This window comes from Colletotrichum scovillei (genome assembly GCF_011075155.1).
Source record: "Colletotrichum scovillei strain TJNH1 chromosome Unknown Contig00010, whole genome shotgun sequence".
In the NCBI taxonomy this organism is placed as follows: domain Eukaryota; kingdom Fungi; phylum Ascomycota; class Sordariomycetes; order Glomerellales; family Glomerellaceae; genus Colletotrichum; species Colletotrichum scovillei.
The window spans coordinates 1,496,650-1,516,751 of NW_023336268.1; the positions used below are offsets into that span (position 1 = coordinate 1,496,650).

Consider the following 20,102-nt stretch of genomic DNA (forward strand, 5'->3'; position numbering starts at 1 on the left):
CCCAAGACTAGCCAGGTGGCAGGCAAGAATACATGGATCAACCATTTCCAACCCGATAAAAAACTCCATGCTTTTTGATGCAACCCATGATGTGCACAAAGAGAAAGAATGAAAGGCCTTCCGGCATGCAAGTTACAAAAGGAAAAACGTGAGAAACATGTTCCATATAAACCCAACACACATGCCCACCAGCGCTCGATACCCCACGGGCACGAGTGCGAAATTGAGCATAGCCACCAGAGGCCAAAACTTCCACGCGGCCTTGATCAGGTCGAATATCCTCTCGCTCCAGATCTGGTAGACGATCGGAGAGAATCCAAAGCGTAGGGCCGACGTGATGAGAAGAAAGGCCGAGTTCATCATGAACAGACCGACGGTCTGGTCGACGAGGACCTTACGGGCGACATTGAAGTAGTTCTTGGGCGCCGGCCTCTCGGGTTTCTCGGGCTTCTCGATCTTGGGCTCAACGATGGACGCCTTCCTTCCCCTGCCGCGGGCCGACGACGCCGAGTTGGGAAACTGGTCTTCGAGAAAGTGCTGCCACCAGTAGTTGATGTGGCCCTGTATGAAGCCAAAGGTCGCGAACTCGAGGACGCGACGGACGTCGAGCGGGGCCCCGGCGCTGCCGCCGGCCTGCCTGTGCTGGTTGACGATTTGCGCCGTGAAGTTTGCGGTGCCCTTGAGTAACGAAGACTGGATCGCCGTGGCGAGGAGGGAGGGCATTATGAGCGTCTCTGAGTGTTCAAATATCCTTCCTCGCTCGAAGTACAGATACGTTGGTCGTCTTTGAAGTCTATTGGTAGGGAGAGCGGCAAGGCGTTAGGGATGGCGCATTGAGGCTGAAATCTCACATGTGAGCTGGAGGCTTAGCTTGCGGTTGAGTTGGGGGCCTAGCTGGGTGTTTGAAGTTGCGGTGTGTCCCATTTAATTGGGACCACGTTGTACATTCCAGAGGGGGAAGTTGGAGCACAGAGCCCGTTGTGCTCGGTCGGCCAATGTCAGCGCCGAGATCGTGCCCAATCTCGGTACGCCCTGCCGCTCCACAGATGAAACAGGAAAGAATAACCACTCCGGCCGAAGGAATGCAAAGAGATGGTTGTTGTTTGAACTACAATGTTGGACAACGTACAAGTTGCATTGGGTAATTCGATTCTCTTCCTTCGACTGAGCACTCCGGGTGAGAACTTGAGGCGCTGTTTTTTAAGCTGACCAAGTTCAGTGCCAAAAGCATTGACCAGCAACTAGCAAAGTCACTATTCGCGAACTTGATGATTCAATCGACAAATGGTAAGAGGCAGCAGCTTGGTATTTGAGCATAGTCATGTTGACAAACGCTTCAGTGAGGGCCTAGTCAAGAATCATAGAGTCAACTCCTAGATTTACAAGTCATGCTCAGTGGGTTCAATCAACCCCGATAGCGCTCAAGCAGATTTACACAAGGACTTGCCTTTCGTGTCGGAAGCTACGGGGGAGAGCGGAGTACCATTGTCACGACTTTGACCACCGCTGTCAAGACTCCCCTAGAAGATGGTTAGTAAGAGCGAGGAAGAGAGACACAAATAGCAAAAAAGCCGCCCATATATGTGTCACACGGGAAGTATACGTCTAGTCAGAAGCCGACTTCAGCTTTTTATCCTTTTGGTCCCAGTAGAGGTTGACCTCTGCAAGCTGCCACTCTGCGTCACACTTATCGACAAAAACGCACTTCGCTCTGCCATCTTGACGTTGGCAACATATTTTGGATACCCTTGGGATTTGAAGGTGACTTCGCAATGATAGAGAAGCTTGCATGATGATCAACTGCTTGTGTGAGTCAGAAACCAGAAATAGAAAGTCATCTCAATTTCGAGACTGAGAATCATGGTCCACACAACAAAACAACATTCCATTCAGCCAACATTCTTAGACTGAGTATTGATACGGCTAGGGTTACTAAGCTCATCATATATCTGGATCTAGCAAGGCTCGTGCAGTTGTTCAATGAGCAAACGGGCCTGTATAGACTCAAAGTCGCTGCCGCGGGAGATGACATCCGGTGCGGGTAATCATCGACAGTCCGCGTAGTCCTATTATCCCATAAACTATCGCAACAATGCACAAATCCCTGAATTTTATCGGCTTCGTACAGAAGGTTCCTGGCTTATAACGTAGCAGATAGATTGGCCGTCCGGCAAACATGAATAGACAGCCATTCCTGGCTTTGAGAGAAAGGGCAGAGGATAGGAAGAAGCGTATTCTTACTACGTTCGTTTGCATAAATGCTGAATATGCCGACATTCAAGTGAATGGACCATTGGTTTATTCAAGAGTCGTCCCTGCTGTCTCCAGTATTGACCTGTAGCAACTGAAGGTATGAAGTATACTCGCGCCATAGATTATGAATAGCGATTCACATCCATCTGTAGCGAACAAAGACTGATGATCGTAGAGAAAACGAAATTGAAATCCAGGCCGGCGGTTCCCATCGAGCTGTCTTTTAGCCTGATAGTGGGCTGAGAAAATCTCTGAGGTGAATGTGAAGGGCTCCATGCTCTTAATTGCTAGTCCAAGAGTCAGCTCCTGCAACTGGAGTGAATGGATGAAATAGGAATATTTCATTGCGAACAAGGCGGAAGTCTTACACCGCGTGCAATCAAAGATCGCTACCCACATCCACACTTCTCCGATAGTTATAGTGGTGAGGAGGATATCTGCGTGTTATGTAGGTATCATTCTGCGACTCACACTGACGGCAGATAGTCCGAGAACTAGACCATAAACCTCATTTTAGCGCCCATCATCAAGACTCCCTTTTTCAATACTGTCGATTTTCATACCATGGCCGTACACACAACATTGCTGTAAAAGGTGCTATTTCCGTCCTTCCGGCATCCTTTCTGGTATCCTCAAGTCGGACAAAAAGAGAATAGGGGGGGGGGGTGGGGGGGGATTTGTTGCAAACCCTCGTTCTCAGCCAAGACATAGATATTTATTGCCAAGAATGATTCTGCCGAGGAACTAGAGACTACAGCGCAGTCATTAGAGCAGAATTCTTCGAATTATTGCTCCAGACGGCAGCACCTTCGTCAAGGTCCATAGTGAAATTTTAGAGGGTTCTCTCCAAGAATGATTACCTAGACTTTGACGAAATTTATGTGGCAAAGAGTATCGTCAAGACTGTGAGCAAGAGCTCTCAGCCAGACATCATTACCCTGCAGGTAAGGGGTCACGTCTGGTGCCAGTGCGAATTTATCGATTCCAGCGATCTCAGTCATAGCTCGCAGACCAGATCATACTCCTTGACGGGATCGTCAATAAGGAGTAATGACTAGTGTAAAAAACTGAGGCGGAAAAAATGAATGTAGAGTTCAGTGGGCTGAAGCTGAGAAGTCAAAGGTGAAAGCTGGGTCCACGGATGGTATTTGCGATTTCAGTCCTTTTTGCCCATCGTAATGGTGAGAGGTAGATGGGGACCAGCAAAGGACAACCAGCCAGTTAATATCACGCGCATGAATGTTGGTTTGTTACTGAAAAGACTAGGCCATTTGCTATAGTTTGCACGTTACATATGTGAAGCTTACTGTTTGGTCCTTGCTCTCGTGGGAAGAGGGATTTTAGAGCAGCCAGTCTCTTGCGGATTCAGTCACTCTCTCTCGGATCCTCGATCGGCCCCGTTTTGGCCGAAGGCCGAATCATCATGGTCACCTGATGGCCCATGAAGATCGTAGAGGCTCGCCTGTAATTCTCACTAGAGTAGGTTCCGGCTAGACTTGGTTCTTCACCTTGAACCCAATCTCAACGTCGCTTGGCACTAAGCGACAGCATGAGCAGCCACTAAAGTAGTCACCCAAAGCCCCCTGCAGCGGTCACGAACCGAGCTCGTATCTGCCGGCTGAGGGGTTGTAGCGCGCCAAGACGGACTAATTCGACCTTTTCTTGTCAGGACCAGCTCTCCCCACATGTGTCTTCCCCTTAAAAATGAACAGAAGCGTCTGAATAAACGCCATAGCTATCAGTCATCGCCCTACGAAAGTGACGCTTGGCTCTGCGAGTTACAGGAGCTGAACGGAAATTCTACGATAATCTGCAGAGTGTCGGCAGAGGCAGCGAAGTAATCAGTCCAAAAGGCGGGGGGAAGAGGATCGTGCATGAGCCCACTAAATAAAGTCTACCAATCTGCCCAGAAGACCATGCCACTGGCCAACGTTTAATTGCTTCCTACCGGGGCATCTAAGTGCGAGCCGAAGAATCCGTCTCGAAATCCCCGTTTCCGCTGCCCAATAACTGTAGGCGTTATAACCGCAAGTCTGCCAGTCTCCTTTAAAAGAGCCCCCAAGAAACAACTTCAGATGACGTTATTTGCTCAGTGGATCAAGTGCGGGACCTAGTGTTCGTGAGACAGTCAAGCTCACACCAGAAAGCGGCTGTGGCCTGAAGTAAAAAGTATTGTTAATATGAGACGCTTCCCCTTGCGCCAGCATGTACGCTGTACTGCCAAGGCTCGACATTTCGTTGGATATAGTGCTATGCGTCTAGACTTGACTTCAGGCATTGCCAAGTGTTGAGTCCTTTGAGAATACAAAGTTACGGACTCGAGAGTAATACCGAAATAGTGAAGCCAGTCAATCTGCAATAAAGCTATCCTTATCTCAAGCGGAGTATTGAGTTCTCCCATTCAACTTCCATCAATTGTTGTCTTCAGAGGTTCTCAGAGCAGCTCTGTCGATCATCTCACGGGTCACGCCAAGCGAAGACAGCGTCGTGCCAAGGCCCAACGTGTGAGCCAAGGGACGGAAGTTTCAAAAGCATGAATCGGGAAGGTCTGTTTTCTTAGAGCAAGCAATCCACTCTTCCATTTTGCTTCTTTAGGGTGTCATTCGTGTAGCTCTCAACCGAACTGGCGACTCTGTTTCCCAATTTCTGTCCAACCGGCGCTCACCCCCGGCTCAACCGTAGCCACTCCGTAGCCATGCCGAGCCGCCTCCAAGCTCGTGGTAAATGAATGCGGAGGATGCATTCCCGGTCTAGGGGCCGGGCCAATTTCGTCCTCCAACGAACGTGCTTGCCCCATATGAGCATCTACCGAAGTGGCGCGCGTCTGGACCATCGCAGTATCCACCTGGTTGAGTCGTTGGGGCCATCAGATATAAACAGGTCGCCACGCCGAAGTTCTCTAAAGAAGAGGGTCTTGAAACATCTCGCTCTCTACTTCTTCCTCCTTTCTATTGCTACCCGTGTATCTAGCCTGTAATCATGGTCAAGTCATCCATTCTCACGGCAGTGCTGGCACTCGCCTCCTCTGCTGCCGCTCAGTGTGGTTCTGGCACGCCCGACGCAAAGGTCACTGGATCTGGAAGCTCTTTCGTGGCGACTAAGGGCTCCAGCCAGGTCTACTCCGGCTCCGACTACCGTGCTGCCATCCAGGCCGCCGTCGACTCCATCAGCAGCGGCCAACGCGTCTCCGTTATCGCCTCCGGCTCCATCGGCGCCAACACCATCGCCATCCAGAGCGGGAAGACCTTCGAGGGTTGCGGAACCATCAATGTCGCCCTCCGATCCGGCCGCGGCGCCATCGAGGTCACCAACGCCTCGGGCGTCAAGATCCCCTACCTCTCCATGACTGGAAACCCGTACTTTGGTCTCCGCTTCTACGGCACAAAGGACCTCACCCTCGGCGCTATCAACATGAACCTCAGCGGCGGCATCGGTATCCGCTTCGACCGCGACCAAGCCGCCAACACCAATGTCAAGATGGGAGTCATCACCGTCAACGGCGCCGGCAGCCACGCCGTCGAGACCTGGAACATTGACGGCCTGACCATTGACCAAGTCATTGCCAAGAACTGCGGCGAGTCGGGACTGCTGCTCCAAAAGACGACCAACGCAAAGGTCGGCCTCGTCGATGGAAACAACGTTGGTGCCGGCACCGGCTACGGAACCCTCCGCTTCGCCAACAACAATGGCCAGCTCGCCAGCGGCGCCTACACCACGAATGTCTACGTCACAAAGGTCGTCTCCCGTGGCGGTGGTCGTGGCATCTTCTGCGTCTCCCAGTCTGGCGGCGCCGAGATTGGCAGTATCGATCTCGCGAACAACGGCAACAACGCCATCCTGATTGAGAACTGCTACGGTGTCACCATCAAGGGCGGTACCGTCAACGGCGGCGGTGAGGTCCGTCTCTCTGCCCGCTCCGAGTTTCCCATCACCCGCGACATCAGCATCACCGCCAAGGTCGACGGCACTACTGTCCGCGAGTCTCCTTGCGGCACGAACATCAAGTGGAACCTTACCGGCAACGGCGCTCGCAACGTCTGCTAAGCGTGGAGTTTGTCAGTGGTGGATGGTGCTCTCTGAACATAGCGTGTTTTCCTTTTCGACAGTACATTATTCTTCATCGTGGCTCTAGTTAGTCAATGTGCATATACTATTTACAAATTTCTTGGTGCCAACATAACTTTAACGAGCAATTGACAACGTGACGCGCGGGCTGGAGACAAGATCTTTTCGCCCATAACCCTGAACACCACCCTGGCTCCTCGGCTGCGTAATTTTGCTCGGCTCGTATCTGCATGATCGTACGTTGTAACGTTGGTCAACTCGGCTCCCATGGAAGATCTTTTGCGAAGAAGGAAGCGAGAGCCACTCTTTGCCCCATCCCTTTTGAAAGATGATGCAGGTAAGCTGGCTACCCCTGTCATCTCTCGAGATCGTCGCAATAAGCTTATCCCGTCCAAACCGCCGGAGGGATCTCCGTAGAGAGATTCTGCCCAGCATAGACGAGAAGAAGAACATCGGCCGAGTTGCAACTTCCCTGTCGGACTGATCATTGGCATCCGTAAAGATTCCAGACAGCTACGGGTACAAGGTGCCGCCTACATGCTACTAAACAGGATCGCAATCATGTGCCAGCTACTCGTCCCGATCGGACACGCAACTATGTTCCTGTTCCTCCCAGGGTCTCATCGGTACCTCATCTACCGCGGGAAGTACGGAGAGGCAGAGACAGTGCTCAAGAGAATCTCAACTCGCCCGGAAACCATCCCACAAGAAGTGCAACTTCTCAAAGCTCTAGTGAGGAGCAGAGAGAACTGAATGAAGCAAGCTCGTTCAAAGACTGCTTCAGGGGAACTAACCTCCGTCGAACCGTCGTCATCGCTATGGGTGTTTAAATACTCTGGTAGGTCCAAGGCGTGCCTTTCACACAGAACCTCATTGTCGCTTTCACGCAGCAGCTCGGCTTCTCGGATCCCCTAAGGACGAATCTCATGATGACTGGCTGCAGCTTCGCTGTCCACATCATCACTTTCCTGACATTTCACAAGATCGGTCGTCGCCGTTCTATCTGTGACATTCAAAGACGGGAGCATGTGGTTTGACAACCCAGTAACCACTCAGAACGTCAAAGAAGTAAAGGCCTTGGTAACAACTGAGGGGGAAAGCCCCTAGCTCTTTTTCAGTTCGGTATGAATTTCAAACTACGCGTCCGCATCCTTTGTTTATTCCAGACATTGTCCAGGCTCAGGCTTCGCCGTGTTATTGGACTACCGATGCCAATCTCAGCTACGCATCACGTGAAAACCTGAGAGCGCGTATTATCCACAAGATATCGGATCCATACACGGGCACTTCCCTGGCGCCTTGCTCGGTTGAAGTGAAGGGGACGTACTACACCTTTGGGCTTATGTGTACGACTCCACCCTCGACACTCACCCCAGCAACCACGACCAGTCACGGCCTCTAATTGTGAGTTTGATATTCCCTCTCTCTCAATTCCTGTGCTCATCGGCTACGATCCTCAGGTTCCCACAGGCCCATCAGTCTGCAACAAGGTGAAGATTTGGAACACATCTCAGCAAAGCCTAAAAGCGACTAAAGCGAAAAACAAAGCACTCGCCATCCGGTCACAAATCCCGGAACATAGATTCTCTCTAGGGAATCCGCGGTGCGAGAAGATGACAGAAACACTCCTCCGCAGCACGCTTCGGGACGCGTGGTACGGCGTCTGCACCTCGGAGCAACGCGAAACCGCCATGAACAAGCTTATACGAACTATTAATCACACTATAAAGACCTGGGAGTGCTTGGCGGTCGGCCTCCTCGCCCTCGATCTCGCAATCACCCTCTACGGCCTCAGCGCTAAGATCTCGGAAGCCGTCATCCCCATCCCCGACGAGGTCGCCATCATCGCTTTCACTGAACTTATGGTTCTCATTCAGCTTATGCAGATACTCCTCCCAGTATACCCTGCGGATGAGTTCGAGATTTTTGCTATTCCGCAGCAGCTGAGAGAGAAGACCGTTTGCAAATGGGTGAGCGGCGTTTTTGGCCTGCAGGAGGCTGAGCTTCATGAGAATCGCCGCCAGATGAATGAGAATGAACTCAAGGTCTTTGGCGTCTTTCTCATCCCTATTGTAGCCGCTGTTGTATGGAAGTGGAGAAGGGTTCGTCGTCGTCAGAGGGAGATTGTGAGAGATGAGCAAGCGGCGCTTGTGGCTCAGGCCTTTCGCATGCGGGACGCTCGAGGAAGGCATGATTGAGGACATAGCCTACCAAGGAACTTGGCTTTCATGTTTACAGGTTGCGGGTGGATATTGGTCTGTGTACTGGAAATACAACGAGACAGCTTTGAGCGTATGAATAAGTGCTCCTTTCATCATCAACAAGGCTGCATATCGCGTCGGTCCCAAAGGACATTGCCAACCAGCTCTGTAGGTTGAAAACTTTGCTTTGCGAGACTTGAAGTGCATTATGATGAGATTGCCCAGCAAAGGAAATGATGCTTCGTCTTGTTCATCTTGTTTGTCTTGTCCGTGTTTACTGGTCTCTCGGACACAACGAATTGGCATGATCAAATACCATAAGTAGAATGCTGGGTTGGATACTCAGTCGATCTCAAAATCACAATCTCATCATATAATTGTTACATACTCCAACAACACTCAACTTGCCATTTTCTACATAGTTGGTCAAGCAATCCACGCCAAAAATCAGCAGTCATTTCGGGACTTTGAGCTCTTGAAGATCTTTCACTTGAAGAAAAAGTCGGAATATCTTTGCTCTGGCCTGCCGTCTCGCTCCTTCCAAAGGTGAAAGCTGGTACCTTCCAAAATTGGGACAGGTAGGATCTGAACTTCACCCTCAAACTTCACCTCCGGCCCCTTTGAAGTGAATCACCACCCATTCATCTTATTCATCTGTCAATCCAGTGAATATCCACGCGCGCCTTCCTTTTGACGGCCTTCTTCCCTCTCCCTCGATAAAACCCTTCCTCTCACTTCCCTCGTAGGAATTCTCTTCCTCTCACAAACAATCAACTCAATCCTTCGCGACAAAGGAACTCCTACCCGCGCAGTTTCTTCTTCAATCACACAAACCCTTTCACACACTGAGCAACACACGACCAAGATACTCAGAATGTCTGAATACGTTCTTGGTGCCATGTGGTAAGTCTTGCCTTTCTCTCTCGTGCACACTGAAAACCGAAATGACAAGCTGATTTATTTTTCCACAGGGCCTGGTATGCCTACGATGAGGTTCTGACCAAGGAGCTCATGCAGAAGGCCAAGCCCATTCCCCTTCCTCAGGAGCCCAGCTTCAGGACTACTGATGTCAGCATCATTGTGGCTACCATCAATACCCCCGACACGTTCACCGACTGCCTTCGTCTCTGGCTTGCCAACAAGCCCAAGGAGATCATTATTGTCACCATTGACCGTGACCTTCAGCGTGTTCATGACTTGGTCAAGCCCGTCATTATTGAGGGCGATGATCGCATCAGCGTCATGACTGCCGAGTACGCCAGCAAGCGTTACCAGATGGTCGTCGGCATCAAGGAGGCCCAGGGCAAGATTCTTGCCCTCGTCGACGATGATGCCTTCTGGGGCACTCTGGAGACTCTGCCCTACCTCTTGGCCGGTTTTGAGGACCCCAAGGTCGGCGGTGTCACTGGCAAGCAGAGGTATGTGAAGCTATTGTCCTTTCCCTCCTTTCTTCCTTTGAAAGAGCTTTTTCTTCTAATGACATCTTGCTAATTTTCACAGCGCTCTCATCAGCTCTGACCGCCGCAACCCGGCCGTCATCACTCCCTGGGAGGTCGCCTCCCTCCGCTCTCTCGACAACCAGAACAATGTCCAGGCCGTTCGCTCCGCTGCCGATGGCGGTTGCTGGTGCATGGTCGGTCGCACCATGATGGTCCGCACTGACATTGCCCAGGACCCTCGCTTCATGGAGGCCATCACCAATGATAGATGGAACGGTCAGCTCATGAACACTGGCGACGATGTCTTTCTCACCCGCTGGCTGCAGACTGAGGGTTGGGACATTGCTGTCCAGAATGCCCCCCAGGCTGAGATTACCACCCTTGTCATGCGTGACTCTGGTCTGCTGTACCAGATGATCCGCTGGCAGCGCAACGCCATCCAGTCCTTCCTCACGACTGTGATCTACCAGCCTGGCATCCGCAAGATCAAGCAGTAAGTCATTCCTCTCTTAACCCCCGTCCTGTGTTGTCTTTGTAATGAGGCTCCCAAGAATCTAACAATTAAATAGGAAGCACCCCTACATGGCTCGTAAGATTATTGAGCGTCTTCTTCGACCTGTCATCGCCTGGGTTCACATCATTGCCTTCATAATGTGTCTTGCCAAGAAGTCTCCCATTGCGTAAGTTCTTCTCCCTCTGACCTATTCTGACAAAAATGACTGACTTTTTCTCTGACAGCTACTTCGTTGCGGGCTACTACATCTGGGGCTGGTTCCGCACCTACAACGCCTTTGCGCGTCGCTTCCCCTTCACTTCTCGCCAGGTGTGGGCCTGCTTCCTCCTGGACAACGCTCATCCCATTCTCGACGTCTACGCTTGGCTCACTCTGAGCACCGAGGCCTGGGGCACCCGTGACACCTGAACGAAGGCAAATGAGCCACGACGAGTATCGTAGTTGCTTGGGCGACAGCGGAACATTTCATGGCTGATACAAGAGTTCTTTAAACACGAGGGCTAGGGAAGACTCTCTTGACAATTGGGGTTTTGGGGGTGAATAGATAGGTCTCTCACGAGAAACACTGGAGCTCGAGACAAAGTCCGCCCATAGACCGGTAGACAAAACGCTTTCGGCGACAATACATACAGAGGCTGCGAGCAAATTGCATAGTGCAGAGTCGACATTATGGTGAACAATGTAGGCATAGATATCTGTACAAGGCGTCATGATCCTTGCATAGACCGCAAGAGACCTGCCACTGCATCAAAGCAAGATCATGTTTAATCGTATAGCATTACCCATCGAGTGTCACTCAAAGTGCGCAACATACAGCGCAGTAAAGAATGCTCCGCGTCACATCAATAAGTTTCCTTGACTTCACAACAAGTCCTGTGGGTATAACAGATCTGTAGGCGTCACAGGTCAGTATCTCGTGTGTTCCCAGGATCTTGGTTAAGTCCAGGAATAGAATAAAGTTTACCACTACCGTTCGAGAAGCTATATGGTTCCGGATCAGCCCTATACGCGGGAATTTATGAAACTTATCTCGCCGTCTTTGTCAGCTGCGACAGCCCTTTTACCGCATGCGAAGCCAAACCTTATTGCTGACCGTGAACCTACGATGCGTCGGCGGTCCTTACCTGACTTTCGATTGAATATTGTCCAATCGAATATTCAGGCATGTTCCCATCGCTTTGTGATTTGGACTTAACCAGGAGCAGCACCAGATTATCCAGTGATTTCATCATCTTGATTGACAGCACGAATGTATTATGTTGTTACCATCGGAGATGGCTGTCAATGTCTAATGCTTCGGTCCAAAGAGTCAGGGACCCCGGTCTTTCTGACACTGCTGCATGACAACCTGCGCACTCATGGGACCCAGCTGATAGGACCCAGCCACTTGGTACATCAGCCTTACTGGGGGCTGAAATGCGGAGTCTTGCGGTGCTTATGATCAGGATGAACATGCTATCGATCAGTTCTCAGGCTATACTCGATTGTGCTTTGAAACTCAGCTCCACCATCCTGGCGAGCTTTCATCTAGGCCAGTCGCATTGTGTCGGACTTTGGCTTTGTCCATACACGCGTACGCCGGCGATACCGACAAGACGATGACTTCGGTAAACTCGGCTTGATCCTGCAATCTTTGGATTGTTAGCCTTTGTGACAGTATAAAGGCATGGACTCATTCACCTAAAACTTGGCCTTTGAAGTACAACCACCAGTGTCAAACAACTAGACTCTCTACTACAGCAAGTCTTTACACCATTTTCTCCATCAGCCACAATGCAGTTCAAACAGAGCGCACTTGTCGTTCTAGCGGGACTTCTCTCCCTTACATGTCAGTTGAAGCCACACCTTGCATTACCATGGATTTGGATAAACCGTTGCTAATATGATGCTTTCGAAAGTTGCCTGCGATGATGCACAAGGAAACAAGGGAGTGTGCAAACCACCCAACTTCTGTTGCGCGGCGGATGGCTTTCAGTGTGTTTTCAGAGAGGAATGCAAGAGCTAGGTGTTTTAGATCCTTCCGCAGTCGTACCCTAGGATGGGAAGAATTATCTTTTATTTGATGCCACCAGACTTAGGTCCTGACTTCCAAACGCTGCCGCCTAAACGCTGAGTTCTAGGTGATGTCTATATGTCATCAGTTTCCCGGGCTGATTGGGAAATGCTAAACCTACGAGCGTATGTCGAGCCGCATCGCATGATGGAGCAATGATGCCGGGCCCGCAGGAAGTCGAACGGGGGCGTCCACTACGCTTGTATTTACTGCGCCTTCTTCCCAACAGCGGTCTGCTCGACTGAGGTCAGCTCCCGAATCAACCTCATGTACCAGCTCGCGCCCAGAGCGGTGAAGATGTGCCACCATCCATGGAGTTCCAGCAGCCACGCGGCAGGCAATCCCAGACTCTTCCTCGCGGCTCTCAGCTCGGCGCAGAACTCCAAGTCGATATGCCAGAGCGTGAAACCCACGATCAAGATGATGCAAGCCTTCCAGAACTGCTTCATCAGTCCCTTTTGCTGCTCTTTCGAGTAGCGTCCAGTCCAGTAGACGATGAACAGCGTGCGCGGCCAGACAAATGTCAACAGTCCGGTAAAGGTCGCGACGTGGATGGCAATGTCCCCCGATCGGACGTAGATGACGGCCATGGTGGCGATGCCGAGCCAGAGGATGGTGGTGATCGCGGCCCCCACGGCGCGCGACTGGCGGAAGGCGTACAGGGGCTGTACGAGCGAGCCGGCGAGGACCAGCATGGACAGGTCATCGAGGAGCTGCGTCTCCTGGTGCATGGTGCCATGGAAAACGCCAGAGAAGATACCGACGGCGAGGAGACCGATGGATTGGATGTCGAGGGTTCGGTACCATGGCACCGCGGCCTTGGAGTTGGCCCTGGGGTACTTCAGGGCGAGGTAGACTGTTGGAGGGTTCAGCATGATGAGCACAGGGATGGATATGGCAGGGCTGTCACTCACTGTACGTGGCATTGGATAGACAATTGATGAACTCTGCGATGTAGCGCGTGAAGATGTAGTCTTCTTCGCAGAAGCTGAAAAGACGTGCTACGTCAGCATGTGATCACGACGACTCGGTATCTTAGAGCCTTGCTTACTTTGCCTTGCTTGTTGGATAGCCCCAGATACCATCGCCCGCAGTTGCGTCGCTCGCAAAGCGGAGGGTCTGATGCTTGTGACTCATTTCGGCGACACCTTTCCTCGCGAATCGTCGATCCCACTGCTGAGGCTACGTTGGCTCTGCTGTCGGAGTAAGAAAAGCGCGTGATTTTGACGCGACTGAGATTTCCCTCGTGCTAGAAAGCTATCGATAACCCAGGGTGGTAACAGCCAATTGCGGAGCTTAAAATCGTTGCAGGTCTTGAAAGAAGATCTCAAGTTGGGTTTGGAAGCGTCAGCACGTCACAATTCCGCAATACTTTTCTTCAGTCGTTCGTCCGATCCTGCATTTAAAGCTCAGGGGAAGTTGCCAACGATCCGAAGCGAGAAAAAAGAAATGGAGCCTCGGGAGGAATGGGAAAGTAACACGACTGCGATGTGGATCACGTAACCTGCAGAGCGCCTCACCCGATGCGCCGTTGGGCCCATTTTCTGGGGTCGGTCCGCATATCCGCGGAGACCCGGAGCCGGGGCGGATGCGGGTCTCGGCTCCACCGTTTCCTCCCCTGGATTCAACAACATTTTTTCTTCCATTGCGTCTAAAGATTCACCGACGTCTTTGAAGACTAGGAGCGTCAAGACAAGCGAAATCCCAACGACGCCTCATATGATAGTCGAGTGTGCTAACAAACACGAATTCCAGGAAGGACGCATGGGCATGTGCGGATTCCTGAAGTTTCTTCAATTGTGGATTGATATTGAAAGTGTGTAGGGTAGAGAGGACTCTAGCGGTGCGGTGCTTCAAAAGAACTACCCATACCTATTAAAGCAACACAAGATGCCTCCTTTGATCGGGTGGGAATCACTCTAATCGAGGGGATATAAGTCTCCTGATTAGATATATTATTAAGCTCGATTAAAGGGTAGACTTCCTAATCGTCTTGTGTTATTACGTTCGAAAGTAAATTATTAGAAAGGCTTAAGTCCGATCTTAAAGAAAATATGCGGTCTGATTGAAGTAAAAAAGATGCGCTGGCCCCTCTGTCTATCTTAATCGGGGCTTTCTCTCCTTATATCCTTCCCCGATCGGCCTGCTTCGTATCCATCTTTCTGTGCTAATCGACTTTTAAAAAGAACCGCTAAGACTGATCACCCCGCCCCACTCCAATATCTTCTACCCGCGGCTCGTTTCTGGATCTGTTCTTACTTCTTTGTACTGTCAATCAAGTTTTCCGACTCTGTTCATGAGTAATTGAAGGTTCTTAAGTTTTTGTCCAGCATTCAACGGTTGCCACTTTCTGGTTCTGACTTCCAGTGACAGCTTACGAGTGGGCCTTCCATTCTGATGAGAGCGACTTGGTATGAAGGCCTTCTTCAATTTCAGGCTGCAGGACTGCCATCTATATGAAATGCATTGCAGGCCTGAAAAAGAGCATGAGGAATCAGGGTCGATCAGCCGCTTCCGGTCCTTCTAAGGTATCCAGAGTTTTGGGTGTGTGACAATGTCCGCCCTAACTTCACCTTCTTAATCCCCTTTCAGTTCCTTCCTCATAAGAGCTGAACCTTCACGCACCTACCTAAGGCACTTGAGAAGAGAGGTACCTTGGGTACCTAGGTAGGTTCCCTGGCAACTACGAGTTATACCTTTCGCCTTCCCTACCTAGCTACCTTAAAGTACCTAGGTAAGGTATCTCAAGATGTTACCTACCTCCTGCCGTTTGGCGACTTTCGCCCCTTGGCCAATCACTCCTTCTGCTCCTTCCCAAGGAAAGGATCGGACTTGCTCACGCCCTTCTGGCCTTCGCCGCGTGAGGTAAACCTTCAAGCTTCGCCATTCCCTCACACGCCCAGAGTTTTCCGCCTTCGTCAACGGTCTCCTTCCAGCAATCATACGGCGTAAGGTGACCTTCGGAACTACGCTGCGTGTATCATGAAGATAAACAACTTACCATGCGAGATTGTCGCGGAGATTCTCGGCCAGCTCGACAAGGTTGAAGACCTCAAAGCTCCTCTGCTGTCCTCTCGATTATTCCACGATGCATACACCCAGCGCCCTCGTCTCGCCCAGCAGATCGTCAGGAAACAGATACCCAGCCAACTGCTACCGTATGCGGTCATATTGCCACACGCATCGAGAGTTCACATCTCGAATTCCGCGTACAATGCCCTTAGCTTGCAACCCGAGGATGCAGATACAATGGTCTTCCGCTTCATGTTTGAAGGTGGCATTGTATCAACAAGCAATTTCCAAACGTTCTCCTTTCCGCAACTGATCGCTATGGGGGCAACTCACGAGCTCATTACCGATGTTGCGTCAAACTTTGCCAGCAAAGCCTGGCTGTCCATGTCGGACATCCTGGACGACACGATATCCACGAAGTCGACGCCGAGTCACCCAGATCTATCCCAGAAAGAATGGCTCCGCTTCTGCCGGTGCTTTTACCGTGTAGAGCTCTACTATGGTCTCTTAAGCAACTACAAGTTCGAAGAAAGGGATGTCCATGTGACTCAAGAAAACAACCCATTAGAACCAGTCATTGACTTTGAGGAGAGGGAAAAACGATACCCGGCAAGACACATCCTTCATGATCTTGTGCCTTGGGACATCGAGCAGATGGAAACAGCAATCGGATATCTGAGCGATAGTTTCATGGCATCTGCAGGACTGCCAGTCACCGATGGCTACACCGGTAAGTCGTTAGTCCTCATCAGCGCTTGCTCAAAACTGACGACTCATTAGGCAAATGGGTAAGATCTGCCGCCTCCAGTCTTGATGACTTGTGCTCATGCTTGCTTCGAATGTTCTTCTGACGTTCAACACAGCATTGCAAGGGCTTGAGATTCCTTCGAAATTTCGAAAAGATGCCATACGCTGAGAAGAGGGAGCTGTTAGAGAGTGGAGTACCTATCTTCTGTTCCTCTTTGTTCATGGAATTTTCGGTGTATGAGCCAAGGTTTGATATAAGCAGGGCTTGGCAAGATACCAAGCTGGATGCACCATTGCAACTGTCCGATTTGGCAGATATGGACGCTGATAAAGGGCCTGGAAAGGGGTTCGACTTCATTCTAGACTGTGCCATCACTCATTTAATGTCCCGAGATGAATACGAACGCCTCAAAGAGCAGGGATACCTATTTTGGGACCACGAACGCTTAGAGAAGTACGATATGTGCTCAACAAGGTTCATCCGGCCTCCGTTCTGAGGCGTCTATAGCTCACCATAATGGACTGTCGAGGAAGCAAACAGCATTGTATTCAACTGGCATGACAGAAAGAAGATATGGCCTATGGGCGCAAGAGGATTTTGAACCAAGGAGAATGAAATCGGGAATGTGTGGCGTCAAAATTGGGCGAGTGCAGCTCGAGAGTCGACCAGAGCGCTGTGTTAGACATTTCAGACTTCGCTTATAGGCCCAAGGGGGTCAGAAGAAACGTATTCCTACGATATTCACAGCGTGTTAAACAGTTCGACTTGTAGCTAGAAATTTCAATCTTGGGGCTCGGGACTAGAGGGGTTGCGTTTCACTCATACTCAACCGCAATACATTAGCAAGTCAGACAGGAGAATTGGAGCAGCTGTGGTGAATTGAAGGACCTGGAAAGGCTGGAATCTGGGATAGAAGCCGGCAAAGTTACGTGAAACTTCGGTTACCGTATCATCTCTGGTAATCTGAAAAGAGTAGAAGGTTCAAGATAGATGAAATTCAACTCAGTCATCAATGGAATATGGAGTTACCTGTCACAGAAATGCATCCTCATACTATTTTTGTAGCCACAATGTAACCCCCCGCGGCGAGAAGGGACGTTCAACCCGTCCTGGTCAGTAAGCTTCCGACTTTTTCGATGAAGATGAGTCCGAGGTGTTGCGATTTCGTATTTTGACTTCACATAAATGCGATTCTCGGCACCTAATCAAATGTGTCAAACGGATAACACGGCCCTTTTGCGCGCAGGCTTGTCTTGACTCGCCTAATGTTCATGAATCGAGATTGCCTCAAGAACAACAAAGAATATTTCCGTCTGAGTGGTACGCTAGCTTGGTGAGATGAGTTAGCCCCCAGACTAACGTACTCCAACGCAGCATCACATGCATCATCATATGTAGTTGATAAGGCTTAGTCATCATCTCCAATCGATTTACACGGTTCTTCTTACCCGCGGCGACGAGGGGAGGCTCGAGAGCGACAACCCCGCGCGAGCCGGCAAGTTAGCCAAGCGCGGGTGTTCTGCTCATCTTCTTCATACCAGTCTAGCGTGCATTTCTTCACCAGTTCATCCCGAGACTTTTATGAAGAAAGAGAAAAGAAGAAAAGGGAAGCCACCATGTCGGAAACCCAGCCGTCCCTCCGCGCCGTGAAGACGGTCCTCGCCATCCCGGAGCTTCTGGAATCCATATTAGTGCAAGTCGACATGAGAACGCTGCTGGTCTCAGCGTCACGGGTGAGCAGGACATGGAAAGCCTTCATGGACGGATCACCAGCCGTCCAGCAGGCATTATTCTTCAAGCCAGTCTCGATGGATATCTCGCGGGCAGTGATCCACGGCCTCGAGGATGGTGTGTTCCCGAGCATACCGGAGCAAGGCGCCATGCCATCCCATACGACCGGTGACCGCTTAATCAACCCCCTCCTAGCAGAGAAATTTGACAAATGCTTCTTCGACTTTGGACCAACGTACTCGTGCCAGCGCCGGGCGAACTCGTTTTACGAGCTGCCCTGGTCCAAAACCCCGGAACCGATCCAAACGGTCCAGGAGTACTGGGGCGGCTGGAGCCAGGTCAAGCCGGCCGAGCTCAACGAAGAAGCAGCACGATATCAAGACGAGGCCAGGAAGCGATTTACGCGCCGCGGCGCAAGTTGGCGCCGCATGCTCGTCTCGCAGCCGCCGCCGCCGTCATTGGGATACATGCGCTTCGACGTCTGCAGTCTCGCGCTGGAAGAGCAAAAGATCGCGAGTTCTCTCATCCGGCAGCCGACTCCTCCCTCGGCACCCCCCTCGAATGCTGCGGATTCAGAACAAGCACCATGCAGCGGTGTGCGGATGGGAGAGCTCTACGACATCGTCCAGCACGCGGCGGGACACCACGGACGGCACTCACTCTGGTTCAGGGTGCTCTGGGGCAAGCCGACGACGCACTTTGCCTTTTCGCACGTCAAGGATGTGTTTGAGAGGTTGATGGCGCGGACGAGCGTCGTCGTGGAGTTGATGCACGCGGACGATACGTCTCTCCCGAATCACCCGCAGGACCCGTCGGACGTGGGCGTTTTTGATGCCGCTTTCCGGTGCGAGGAGCATCGCGAGGTAAAGTTTGAGACGGAGCATACGTGGGGCGAGGCTGTTGAGTTTCCTCACTTTCACCCGCGGTATGTTGTTTGGCATTGGAAGTTGATGGAGGTTGAATAGCCGATGTTTGATGTCGTCTGACGGGCTGTATTGTTTTCCGTGGATGTGAATAGTTCCGTCACATACTTCTTCTTTCAGGGCCACAGGTTTCTCATGTATCTTCATTCGTTTCACTGTTCACATTACAATTTTCCAGGGATCCTCTTGTACACATACCTGGCTTGCGCTACATTCCCTCATTCTTTTGAAAACGCGACCATGAAGGCTGATAAAGAGGGAAGGCACTCGGATCTGTTTCCTGCATAGCAGTGTACTGTTGTTCTCTTCCAAACAGCGACTAGGACTCGCGCAGCATGTTTCTTAGCATTATCTCTGTATTCCCATCATGCATTGTACTTCTTTATTCATACTGGCAAACACATATATCTGTGATAGCAATGTCACATACTCCCATGCCCGAGTAAGGTAGTGATAAACGAGGGCGGGTGGCTCAATGCTCAATGACTGATGACGTCAATGATGCTCACACACACTCCTTGCTTGTTGCATGTCACTTTGAGACAAGCTTAAACGTGAGACTTTGGCAATGCACCTAACGGCTTCCCCAAAGCGGAAAATGACAGCAAAGAACCTGGAGAAAATGTGACACTGGATGACAGCCACGCTGTGACCTGATGGAAACATTGAAAGGTTTGGGGGTTTGGGGAAGTACAGTACTGCGTAGCGGCCCGAGAAGTGTTCCCCGACACGCAGCCAATCAGACTCGTCTAAGGTAGGTAGTTCTAGATGTCCTGCAAGTTGAGGTCGGCTGACGCGGCATCCGCAGTGGATCCTTGAAAATGGGGTTCTACGTGCCTACCAAGCGGAACCAGCTGTTCGGCGCGGAGGAAGGTGCAGGGCGAAATGGAGCACCTGCGCGTTTTGGGGAGTTTGGCTGCACCTCTCCTTCCCTTCCGCGACGACATGCTTCGAGGCTGCATCGAGGCGAACTGGATGCGCTGTGCCGCCCAAGCCTACCTTAAGATAAAGTACACCTTACGCGGTGGAAAGAGAGGGTGGTTCATTAACTGGGTATGGGAACACCGAGTTGACTAATCTACAGTAAGGTAGTTGGCATGCACCTGCCTCACGTGCTGGCCTGACTCTGGGTTACCTGCGCACACCTCACTTGACTTGCCGTC

The 20,102-nt window shown here is 51.1% G+C and overlaps 7 protein-coding genes and 1 further gene across 7 annotated transcripts; 6 read left to right on the forward strand and 2 right to left on the reverse strand.

The window, feature by feature from the left end:
* Positions 1 to 132: 132 nt before the first annotated feature.
* HER10_EVM0003996 (Mpv17/PMP22 family protein) lies at positions 133 to 723 on the reverse strand (the record flags this gene model as incomplete). The annotated part of the gene is made up of 1 exon (XM_035473656.1): positions 133 to 723. One exon carries the CDS (start codon positions 721 to 723, stop codon positions 133 to 135), a length of 591 nt encoding a protein of 196 aa, XP_035327847.1.
* Positions 724 to 5,232: 4,509 nt separating this feature from the next.
* Positions 5,233 to 6,297, forward strand: HER10_EVM0008746 (parallel beta-helix repeat protein; the record flags this gene model as incomplete). Its single annotated transcript, XM_035478256.1, has 1 exon — positions 5,233 to 6,297. One exon carries the CDS (start codon positions 5,233 to 5,235, stop codon positions 6,295 to 6,297), a length of 1,065 nt encoding a protein of 354 aa, XP_035328285.1.
* A 1,634-nt stretch (positions 6,298 to 7,931) lies between these two features.
* HER10_EVM0012429 (uncharacterized protein) lies at positions 7,932 to 8,516 on the forward strand (the record flags this gene model as incomplete). Its single annotated transcript, XM_035481825.1, has 1 exon — positions 7,932 to 8,516. The coding sequence occupies one exon, from the start codon at positions 7,932 to 7,934 to the stop codon at positions 8,514 to 8,516; it is 585 nt and encodes a 194-aa protein (XP_035328607.1).
* An 877-nt stretch (positions 8,517 to 9,393) lies between these two features.
* Positions 9,394 to 10,880, forward strand: HER10_EVM0002480 (glycosyltransferase family 2; the record flags this gene model as incomplete). Its single annotated transcript, XM_035472189.1, has 5 exons — positions 9,394 to 9,422; positions 9,491 to 9,937; positions 10,020 to 10,451; positions 10,528 to 10,638; positions 10,697 to 10,880. 5 exons carry the CDS (start codon positions 9,394 to 9,396, stop codon positions 10,878 to 10,880), a joined length of 1,203 nt encoding a protein of 400 aa, XP_035327692.1.
* A 1,365-nt stretch (positions 10,881 to 12,245) lies between these two features.
* HER10_EVM0009132 (uncharacterized protein) lies at positions 12,246 to 12,477 on the forward strand (the record flags this gene model as incomplete). The annotated part of the gene is made up of 2 exons (XM_035478631.1): positions 12,246 to 12,300; positions 12,371 to 12,477. 2 exons carry the CDS (start codon positions 12,246 to 12,248, stop codon positions 12,475 to 12,477), a joined length of 162 nt encoding a protein of 53 aa, XP_035328321.1.
* Positions 12,431 to 13,955, reverse strand: HER10_EVM0013236 (alkaline phytoceramidase). The gene is made up of 3 exons (XM_035482600.1): positions 13,577 to 13,955; positions 13,440 to 13,513; positions 12,431 to 13,381 (listed from the first exon to the last, which is right to left on the reverse strand). Exons 1-3 carry the CDS (start codon positions 13,660 to 13,662, stop codon positions 12,732 to 12,734), a joined length of 810 nt encoding a protein of 269 aa, XP_035328683.1. The 5' UTR covers positions 13,663 to 13,955; the 3' UTR covers positions 12,431 to 12,731.
* A 1,819-nt stretch (positions 13,956 to 15,774) lies between these two features.
* On the forward strand, positions 15,775 to 16,781 carry HER10_EVM0007247.
* A 1,003-nt stretch (positions 16,782 to 17,784) lies between these two features.
* On the forward strand, positions 17,785 to 18,981 carry HER10_EVM0011131 (F-box domain-containing protein; the record flags this gene model as incomplete). Its single annotated transcript, XM_035480569.1, has 1 exon — positions 17,785 to 18,981. The coding sequence occupies exon 1, from the start codon at positions 17,902 to 17,904 to the stop codon at positions 18,979 to 18,981; it is 1,080 nt and encodes a 359-aa protein (XP_035328494.1). The 5' UTR covers positions 17,785 to 17,901.
* Positions 18,982 to 20,102: the final 1,121 nt, after the last annotated feature.